The sequence below is a fragment of the Chanodichthys erythropterus genome, chromosome 8 (assembly GCF_024489055.1).
Source record: "Chanodichthys erythropterus isolate Z2021 chromosome 8, ASM2448905v1, whole genome shotgun sequence".
Classification (NCBI taxonomy): domain Eukaryota; kingdom Metazoa; phylum Chordata; class Actinopteri; order Cypriniformes; family Xenocyprididae; genus Chanodichthys; species Chanodichthys erythropterus.
The window spans coordinates 21,456,138-21,466,965 of record NC_090228.1 but is presented as its reverse complement, the minus strand read 5'-3'; the positions used below and the strand labels follow the sequence as shown (position 1 = coordinate 21,466,965).

The window sequence follows — 10,828 nt, the reverse complement described above, 5'->3', positions numbered from 1 at the left end:
GATTGATGGATTGATGTAGTGACTCCCCGCACGTAGGCATGTGTGGGGATGCCCACTCGACGCGTGACCTGCATCTTTAATGAATTTGTGCACTGCCCTTCATTCCATTTTACCGTGTCAAGACTATTAAATGCATATCATTAGCATCCAGAAAAATCTAATAGCAAAATAACAATTTCTTTATTATTAAAACCCATGGATAAATCTAAAATACAAATAGCATAATTTATTTATATTCATCAACAAATGTTTCGCGTTTGGCCGCAGGGTGGCGCAAGTGAACGCCCTCAATGATAGACACGCCTTCTGAAGAGGCGTCACATGCTCGCGTTGCCGGTTCCGTATTTAAAGCGCAGAAGATGAGAAACGTGATGTTAGAGATTACCGGAAAGCAGAGAGAGGTTGTGTTCGACATTATAACCGATACAAACCGCCGCAAATCTTCAGACTGCCTTTAAAGAAGAACATTTACAACGAAGAGCATCGTATTTCTTAACTTTGTGTTTATTTTCTCTAAACCACATTTTGGGAATTCCCGGAGCCGGTGTTTTTTTTTTTTTTGTTTTTTTTTGCCTCAGTATTCTTGCTTTCTCCATCCTAAAGGAATGCCAAGGGAACTAACACAAAACAGAATCCAAAAAATCTGGATTCCCTCTAAGGATGATAAACCTTCAATGCCCCGCACATGTAAGTCATATAGAATCATATTTTCTTTCATATTTAAGAATAAAAATTGCTGTCCAGTATTTATTACAGATAGGCTACTGGCATAGTGTTTCTGCATATACATACATAGGCTATTATTATTTTACAGTAAAGCGCACTTTACATGTAATGAAGTGAAATATTTAGCTACTATGAATGAACATGTGACTTACTGTCACCGGTGCTTTCACATGCACTGATCAAGCGTGTTTAAGGTGATGGTCATCGGATGCCATGACAACAGAATTAAGTGGTTCCATGGACATTCTTGAGTTGCAGTCTCACGATTCTAAGAGCGCTGTCTCAAGTGATTCTGTTGTCATGGAAACCCACGCGCAGCGCCTTTGTAAAGACTTTAGAACTCAATGGTACACTGATGACGACATGCATTGAATCGCGCGCTGAATAGTGATTCAACAGAGAGGAATGTGGGAATATTGCACTTTTTCATTCATAGTGGTCTGTGATTGGTCGAACATATTTACGTGCGTTTGGCGTGTGCATGATGATTGTAGGATATGCATATTAATTGCTCATTACAAGTGTATTTTAATATATGCTGCGTCAGTGATATCTGTGACCTCATTGTGACTATAATGAAGGCATCATTTACTAATTACAAGAAGTATAATAGTAATATGAGCTCTATTTCGACTAAATAATAATATAATATTGCAAAAATGTTTCCAGAACAGTATGTTTTTTATTACTGTACTACAATATATTGTAGAATATAATGAGAATATTAAGAATCATGAGAATTATAAACAAAATGTGTGTTAAATTTGGGATTAAACATCCTTAACTGTCAAATAACATTACCAAAGTTACCAACATTACCTAAAATGTTAATGGCCCTAAAAATAGGCTTCAGAAATATAATATTGTTTTAATTCTGAGGTGAATCGTGACCTAGACATGAGCAGTTTCTGTCTGCTCAGTGTATGTGGAGAACCAGCAAAAGCCTAATCAGATCATTGCTGACTGAGTTGAGTTTGAGTTTGTGTTTCCATTAAGGATCTTCTTAAGGATTAACCCCGACTGCGCTGGTTCACGCTGCCCATTCACATGGCCACCTGCCAATGGACATCTATAATTCATTGAGGAAAACTGCTGTGTACTTTCTCTCTCTCCCTGTTAGGGATTACTCTAACCCATAAATAATATGATGAAGTAGAAACCCAATCGAAATAGCTTGAATCCTAGACTAATTCACAACTGCATAAATACATATATTTCATGGCAATTCCCAATACACACAAACATTTACTTTCTAGAGGATTTATGTGTCTGTGTGTGTATGAGAAAGTGAGACTTATCTGCGTCTGACCCGGTTAACGTCTTGCTGGAATGTCCATGTGCATTTAAGTGTAGTAAATGTTTAGTTTTGAAAGTGCATCTGTGCGCACATGACCTGGCCCGTGGCTGTGCGGTCTGATTGGCTGGCGTCGTTAAAAGGTTCTGAGAAATCACTGAATGAAAAAAAAGAAGAGTCCATACTCGTGAAAACCCTTAGGCTGATGGCAGTTCTGTTCATACACTTTGTTTCAGCAAAGTGTGATAATGTATTTCACTTCATCTTTGTATTTCAGCACATGGGGGCCCACACCTTGCAAACCCCCCAACGGTGATAGTGATGGTTGGGCTTCCTGCTCGAGGCAAAACCTATATGTCAAGGAAACTCACACGCTACCTCAACTGGATCGGTATTCCCACAAAAGGTACATAATAATAAAAAAAAAAACACTTTTATCACTCTACTTAATATTAAATTAATATAATATATTTAGATATTTGCTTTATGCATTTCACCTATACATAATAGTAAAGTTTTTCAGGAATATTCTTAATGGTTGAATATGTGTATTTTTAGTCTTTAATGTTGGCGAGTATCGTCGAGAAGCAGTGAAACACTACAGCTCCTATGATTTCTTCAAATCGGACAATGAGGATGCCGTAAAAATTCGACAGTGAGTTGTGTGCTGAAGCTACACAATACCATAATATTAAAACGAATTCTTCTTCAAGTCCATATATAAATGGTTATACATATATATGGAGTAATTTTCATTTTGTTTTGTCCCCAGGCAGTGTGCATTGGCTGCTCTGAGAGATGTCAAGAATTACCTCACTGAAGAGGAAGGTCAAGTGGCTGTAAGTATCTGCTTCAAATGCATAAACAAGTTTAGACACAATAAAAAAAAGAGTAGATCATCACTACCATATCTATCCACAGGTTTTTGACGCTACAAACACAACCAGAGAGCGACGGGATATAATCCTGGAGTTTGGTGCAGAAAATGGCTTCAAGGTCAGTTGTATTCTCTTGAAGATTGCTTTTGATGACAGTCACATTGATGAAGAAGACCACTAATACAAATGTACTTTGCAGATTTTCTTCATTGAGTCTGTTTGTGAGGACCCAAATGTAATCGCCTGTAACATTTTGGTAAGTTGTGTGATAAAGTCTTCTATGTTTTTACTAGTGAGATAACTACTTTTTGATATAAAGTCTGCAAAACCTCTGAACATTACAATAATCCCTTAACAGGAAGTTAAGGTGTCATGTCCTGACTACCAAGATTGCAACAAAACAGATGCGGTGGAGGACTTTAAGAAAAGAATCGAATGTTACAGAGTGAACTATCAGCCACTTGACCCCGACCAGTATGACAGGTACACTACCAATACACACATACTTTCTTTGGCGCTGAGTTTGTATCTTTAATGTCGCAGGCTTAACCACTTTTCCTTGTTTCTTCTCAGAAATTTGTCTTTCATCAAAGTGATTGACGTCGGTCGCAGATTCCTGGTCAATCGTATTCAAGACCACATCCAGAGTCGGATCGTCTACTACCTGATGAACATCCACGTGCAGCCGCGCACTATTTATTTGTGTCGTCATGGCGAGAGCCAACACAACTTGCAGGGTAGACTGGGCGGAGACTCTGGGCTGTCTACACGTGGACGAAAGGTACTATGCTCTTAAATCTTGGAAAAGAATGAAAATATTGGAGTATGTAGGTACGACTTGGGTAATTACTTTTTTAATAGCTCATGACTCATTATTAAGTCTTCATAAACAGTCATGTTTTGCCATGAAGCTCAGTTTCAGTATTTGTACAATTTAGAGACAGTGCGTGCTAGTTAAGAGTACTAAATTACCCATGTGTCCAATTTGTCCAAACTCTACGGTATAACAAATCATCCCACTCTGTAGTTTGCAGGAGCTCTTGCTAAATTCGTGGAGGAGCAGAACTTGAAGGACTTGAAGGTTTGGACAAGCCAGCTGCGTCGTAGTATCCAAACAGCCGAGGCCCTCAATGCGCCGTACGAGCAATGGAAAGCCCTGAATGAGATTGACGCAGTAAGTTCTTCAGCGTGCATCTCTGGTTCGATTTTTCCGTCTCCATTTCCGTCTCCATAAAACATGTGTATGATCTCTGCAGGGTGTGTGTGAGGAGATGACCTATGAAGAAGTAAGGGAGAGGTTTCCAGAAGAGTTTGCTCTGAGAGATCAGGACAAATACTACTACCGCTACCCCTCTGGAGAGGTACAAACAGATGAAATGCCTTCACTTTAATATGACAAATCGGAAGAAAGCGTCCTTTAATTAAATTCTTGTGTTTCTCCAGTCATATCAGGATTTGGTTCAGCGGGTGGAACCATTGATCATGGAACTGGAACGACAGGAGAATGTTCTTGTCATCTGTCACCAGGCTGTGATGCGCTGCCTACTCGCATACTTCCTGGATAAAAGTGCAGGTGAGATTATTAAACCAGTAGTTCACGGAGAAATGAATCTCATGAAATTAAAGGGATAGTTCACCCAAAAATGAAAATTTGATGTTTATCTGCTTACCCCCAGTGCATCCAAGATGTAGATGACTTTTTTTCTTCAGTCGAATGCAAATTATGATTTTTAACTGCAACCGCTGCCGTCTGTCAGTCAAATAATAGCAGTGATTGGGAACTTGAACAATAAGAGTCGAAAAAACTTCCATAGACAAATCCAAATTAAACCCTGCGGCTCGTGACGACACATTGATGTCCTAAGACACGAAACGATCGGTTTGTGCGAGAAACCGAACAGTATTTATATAATTTTTACCTTTAATACACCACTATGTCCAACTTCATTCAGCTTCCGGCTAGTGAGGTCTGATCGCGCTCTGACAACGGAAGTGATGTCTCGCGCTCATTGAAGTATATGGGCGAGACATCACTTCCGTCACCAGAACGCATTTGGATTTGTCTATGGAAGTTTTTTCGACTCTTATTGTTCAAGTTCCCAATCACTGCTATTATTTGACTGACAGACGGCAGCGGTTGCAGTTAAAAATCATAATTTGCGTTCGACTGAAGAAAAAAAGTCACCTACATCTTGGATGCCCTGGGGGTAAGCAGATAAACATTGAATTTTCATTTTTGGGTGAACTATCCCTTTAAGCCATTTCAAACTGATATGACATTCTTTCTTCTATGGAACACAATAGGAGAAGTTCAGCATATTGTGCCAGATTCTCTTTTCCACAGAGATGGAAGTGGAAGTTGACGTGAATGGGAGTGGGTGCTGTTGAGCTCCAAAAGTAGACCAAATGACTTCTGAAAGCATTTGTAGGTTCATGTTCACAGACTGAAACTAAGCTGTTGTTCTCCTCCTCATTCAAGCCAAAGTATCAAAAAAATACTCTATTGAAACTTGCAATTTATATCATTTAAAATATATATTACCTTTAAATGCAGAATTGAATAGCATACTGCAGTTTACAAGTGCTTATGTATGTTAGTCACATTAAAAATAAGTGTACTTCTTTAAAGCATGACAAAGCATAATGATTTCACGCTTTTAATTTGACATTATTACAAAGTGCACTTTTTAAAATTGTACTTAAGTGTGTTACTAAGAAACAGTCATAAAACACTCCTTAAGTACACTTAAGTTGGCTTTATTTCTTTAATATTTCATCTTTAAATACAGTTTATTTGAAGTAAAAAGTACAAAATTTACACATTGAAGCACACTTATTTTTCACAGTGGTCAGGTTTGATGTCATCAAGATTTTTTTTCTTAAAATTTTGGCCTGTTCATGATACTAAGCTATTATATGACTTCAGGGGGCAGTTGCATAAACACAGTTTCTTTGTTAAGACCATGTACTTAAAACTAGTCTGACCAACTAGCAGTTAGCCAAGAAGTAATCAGACTTATTTTTCAGATTCAAATGAGGGCAATCTACATATTTATGTAACTGTTATGAAAAGAAAAATATTAGATAACTAAGCATTTTATGCAACCAGCCCAGAAGTCAAATGGACTACTTTATTTTTATTTTTTTTGGAGTGTGACAGCACCAATAATTTTGATAGAATGAAAATTAAAAAAAAATAAAAACATCAAAATGTCTCTTTTTGTGTTTCATGTAAGAAAAAGTTATACAGATTTGGTGAACTATCCCTATAAATTCATCCCCTCATCTGCGTCAGCTGACATTTTTTCCATTCCATTCCATTGCAATCATACTTACCTTTAATTTCCTGTTGGTAGATGAGATGCCATACCTGAAGTGTCCACTCCACACAGTACTGAAGCTGACCCCAGTGGCTTATGGTAGGATTTTTAGCTTATTTATCTCTGACATATCTAATCTGAATTATACTGACAAGTATAATGCAAACTAACTCTGTTATTTTTGGTATTTTAAAGGGTGCAAAGTTGAATCTATTTCTCTGAATGTGGAGGCAGTGAACACACATAGAGACAGACCAGAGGTAAGCACAAACTCACACACTTGCATATACAAACAAAAGCTGTACCATTTCAGCTTCTGATCTCTTGTTCTATATTCTCCCTCTAGGAGGTGAAGAGAGGCCCGAGCACTCTGATCAGGAGAAACAGCGTGACCCCTCTCACCAGCCCTGAACCCAATAAAAAGCCTCGCATTGAAGGTCTGGATGACCCGATCATGAGAGAGGTGACGCCCGCCCAACTGACCCTGTGTTCAACATCACACACCACACTTGCTCTGTCCACACAGGTGAGCCACAGTTACTGCTCATAGATCTAAAACCTCTGTCATATAACACTTTCATAACCCATACTAATCATTTCATGCTACACCCTTTCACATTCTCTTCCTGTTGCCTTCAATTCATCCTTCCTCATTCACCTTTATGTGCTACAGCACTGGCTTAGTGAAGCTTGTCTGTAAGTATTTCCTCTTTCTGTTTCTTTCTTATCTTCTTCAAATAATTTCACCTCCTTGAAACATGACTATCACACATATTTGTGCAACATCCGTAAACGGGCCATACAGTATAAAAGATTTTTCTTAAATAGGCTTAAATACAACAAGGAAACATAGCTCATATCTTTGTTTATTGACATCCAATCAAACTCAAACTTCATCTTGCTGCATCTGTCACTTGGTTATTTACAGAAACAAGGCTGCAATCAGAAGTCTTTGTGATTATGATGTCACAAGCTCATTAACATAACAGACCCCCTTATTTACATACCATTACCTATTTAGTATTTCAAAACTTTACCTATACAGATGAACGTTTTTGTTGAACCATGCCAGTACATAAAGATTAGCCAATCATAAGGGACCATATTTGGGATGAGGGTGGAGGGTGGAAAACAATAACTTGATAAAGCCAAATTACAAACAATTATGAAAATGAAATGCGATAATCTTACAATATGGGCCCTTTTAAAGGTGGTATTGATGAAGATATACATGTAAACAAGTACCGTAGTTACACACCACTTTGTTTATATCTAGACACTTTCTCATTTGTTCTGTAAATGGTCACAGTCTGTCTCTTGCTCATCTTTTGCATGCTTAAAGACGCACTTTTTTACATTACCTACAAGAGGTTTCAGTGCTGCTCTTTCAGAGGTAATGCTCATATTACCTAATAATGTAGAGTAGCTAAATAGTATAGCAATTTCTAAATTTAGGACAGAATTATTCAGAATGAATTTGAATGTGGTAAAATGTGTTAAATGGAGGTAGAATTACACTTTAAAGCCCTGTTTATAACTGGTATTAACATCTGGTACTTGCATTTAGCACATGCTAACCACCCGAAACATGTTAATACCAAAATACCAGGGTTATTAGCTGAAAACATTGTCAAATTAGCAAAATATTCAATAAACAAACTGGCAAGGAGCGTAAAATATATAGAGCTTGCGTTCGTTGTTCAAATTCTCTGGAAATACGTCCATGTAGACCAATAATAGCAATTTCTGTTATGCTAGTTGCTAATATGCTATTAGTTAGCGGCTAGCTTGTTGAATAGACCAACTGTTCAGTAATTAACCGAATGTTCTCCATTATGTTTTTCACAGAACCTGAAAAAATGCTCTATGGAGTGCCACGAACCCCCTCAGCTCTGCCTGTGAAATTGTTCAGCTATATTGCTTTTCTCTGCGCGGAAGAGTTTCCTGCCAAGCTGCTTCCTCTCTTCCTCTTACAGAGGATTGTGCATCCATCTCCCAAAAAATGGACACTGAGTGCCACCTGGGTTTTTCTATTCGTCTATGAATTCATAATTAATGTACGTATTGTGTGGTTTGTACAAGTACTTCAGTTTGGTGTTTTATATGTGTGTTTTTGTGTATGAAGAGAAATCAGAGCCCAGTGGCAGGGATTAAACATTCGGCTAAGTCATGTCGTCAACCAACCACCCCCACATTTTTGGACACTATTCCCTGTTTACATAACAGGATACCACTTGTAGATGTTTTTTATTCTGGTCTCGGCTGGATTTTTAACACTGATGGTAAGAATATGCCCTGAACGTTGAAGGATGATACTAAAACAGACCAAAGATCTCCTGCAGATGCTTGCGGGCTGATTTATGTCTATTCTGCACTCTCTTTCAAACATATGCTGCAAATAAATTGCACATTGTAATTGCACATTTAGATTATTTGCATATATTTGTCTTAATCTTCGAGGGCAAAAATGAATCGTACTATTTTTAATGCTGCTGGCAGTTTTGAAGGCTGTTTAAAAGTTCTCATGTTGTCCACTGCAGTTTCAGATTATTTGTGTTATGGATATGGATTGTGAGTGTGTTTTTTGTGTAATTTGTGTGTTTTTCTAAGACCTGATGACAAGGTCATTGCGCAAGGTTATAAAACAGGGTGTTTTATGTGTGTTTGGATGGGACAAAGTGAAACAGTGTTTATATTTGTTGTTTATAATTAATGTAATTTATGGTTTAAAGGATATCAGATACATTTTTATACTGTTCTATTATTAATTCCCTAGAGTGCCTAGTGCTTGAGCTATCAGGCCAGACCTGCTTTTTTTTTTTTTTTTTTTCATTCTACAATGAGAATTATGTTTAAAAAATAACATTTAAATGAAATTCATTTGAGGTTTTTTTTCCAGTTCAGTTCCACTTTTGTTAGTACGTCTCAGCCTGAACAAGAGATTAAACTAGTATTTGATAATGTTTGTACAGATTTACCCTTGTAAATGAAATGTTTACAGATTGAATTTGTAAGAGATTTTGTAGGAACAGTCAAAATTTTAACTCTTTGAATCTAAATACCAGCTTTAACTGTAAATTATGGTTTTGAGAAGACGTCTAGTTGTTGATGTCTAGACATTCTATTAACCACATAACTATAGGTGCAATGTTGTACATTGGCTCAAAATGGTAATTCATTTGTTCGCTTCTGATACTTGAACCTTATTTTGTAATATCTTTCCTTTTTTGTTAAAAAAATATTTATTTATTTGTACTAGACTTTGTGTTTTTAAGCACTTTGTTCATTACTGAGTTTGTATAGCATATCTACAAGTCTCTTTCTGAAGAAAGTGAATCATTTATATGCATTTACTGAATCAATAAACAGTCTAAAAGAGGATTTGTGGGTGTTTTGTTTTCACAGAATGCATTTCCTTGTCTTGCCATTTTTCCATAAATGGTCAGATATAGGGCGAGAGTTTCCCATCCTACTGAGCTCCCTTCAGCGGTCAGTTTTCTTTTTTTATTTAGACAAACAACAGTATAACTCCTCATTTCAGCCACAACCACATCCGCCTTCTTTCTAATGAGCACTATCTATGTTTTATGGCCCTTTGGATTCTTTACTTTGCTTACCTGTTGGAACAGATCTGTTGCCCTTAATGGAAACTTGTTGTATAACCAGTCAGCCTTTCATTTACCTTTCAAATTATCGTGAGATGATGCAATTTGCATGTCACTTTAAGTCACATGGCATCTGTCACTTGCCATCTATTCCCTGCAGCAGGAAGGCAGTATTAGATTACACTTGAAAACACTGAATTGTATAAACAGTTTAATAACCAGTGTAAACAAAAACAGCTATTGGTTACAGGACCAGCACAGATGATATTTTATTTGCTATAAACAACAGTAAAACATGATAGCTTTGCGTGGACAAAATATGTTATTAGCTAAGTCTCAGGAAAACATTTGAGTTTATTTAAAATCTTTGTATTTATTTATTTCTTGTACGTAATTTTACTTTAATAAAAAAACTTCACAAAACATATATGCTATATTATATATTAGATATAATTATTTTTTCTATTCCTGTGCTTTCAATTTTTTCTATTCCTGTGCTTTCCTGTGCTGACATTTTCCTCCTTTAAAAAAAAGCATTCATAAACAAAAATAAAATCTGAAAAAAAATTCATTTTTTTTTGCTAGTAAATTTCACAAGAAACAGCAAATAACACATAATATGACATTTTGAAATACAAAGACTTAATTTTTTGTAAAACACTCTTTGTGTGTGTGTGTGTGTGTGTGTGTGTATATATATATATATAAATATTGATTGTACATGTGGTGTGGTGCAACTACAATATTTGCTATTTAAGGCCATTTTTCACTGACCTTCAAATCTTGAATGTATCTGAAAATTGGACGACTGGATCTTCCCAAACACAGGCATGGTACTGAAATTGGAAAATATAATTTTCCAAAATTATTTCCTGTGACCAGCCAACTTTTCAAATGAAATGACTTTAAAAATCCTAAAATACAGCAAATAACACTTTAGAAATAAATATGAAATTTTGAAATACAAAGACTTAATTTTCTTGTAAAACACTCCAATAATTTTTG

The 10,828-nt window shown here is 36.5% G+C and overlaps 1 protein-coding gene across 3 annotated transcripts; it reads left to right on the top strand.

Annotated features, from left to right (window-relative positions):
* Positions 1–357: 357 nt before the first annotated feature.
* pfkfb3 (6-phosphofructo-2-kinase/fructose-2,6-biphosphatase 3) lies at positions 358–9,048 on the top strand. Of its 3 annotated transcripts, none has more exons than XM_067392304.1 (16): positions 358–687; positions 2,298–2,426; positions 2,579–2,675; positions 2,793–2,859; positions 2,942–3,016; positions 3,098–3,154; positions 3,257–3,381; positions 3,472–3,679; positions 3,926–4,072; positions 4,155–4,259; positions 4,342–4,471; positions 6,255–6,317; positions 6,414–6,478; positions 6,565–6,744; positions 6,892–6,914; positions 8,067–9,048. In XM_067392304.1, the coding sequence occupies exons 1-16, from the start codon at positions 606–608 to the stop codon at positions 8,071–8,073; spliced, it is 1,560 nt and encodes a 519-aa protein (XP_067248405.1). In that variant the 5' UTR covers positions 358–605; the 3' UTR covers positions 8,074–9,048. The 3 variants fall into 3 exon arrangements, with proteins under 3 accessions (XP_067248405.1, XP_067248406.1, XP_067248404.1); XM_067392305.1 differs by lacking the exon at positions 8,067–9,048 and adding an exon at positions 7,561–8,042; XM_067392303.1 differs by lacking the exon at positions 6,892–6,914.
* The last annotated feature ends 1,780 nt before the right edge of the window (positions 9,049–10,828 follow it).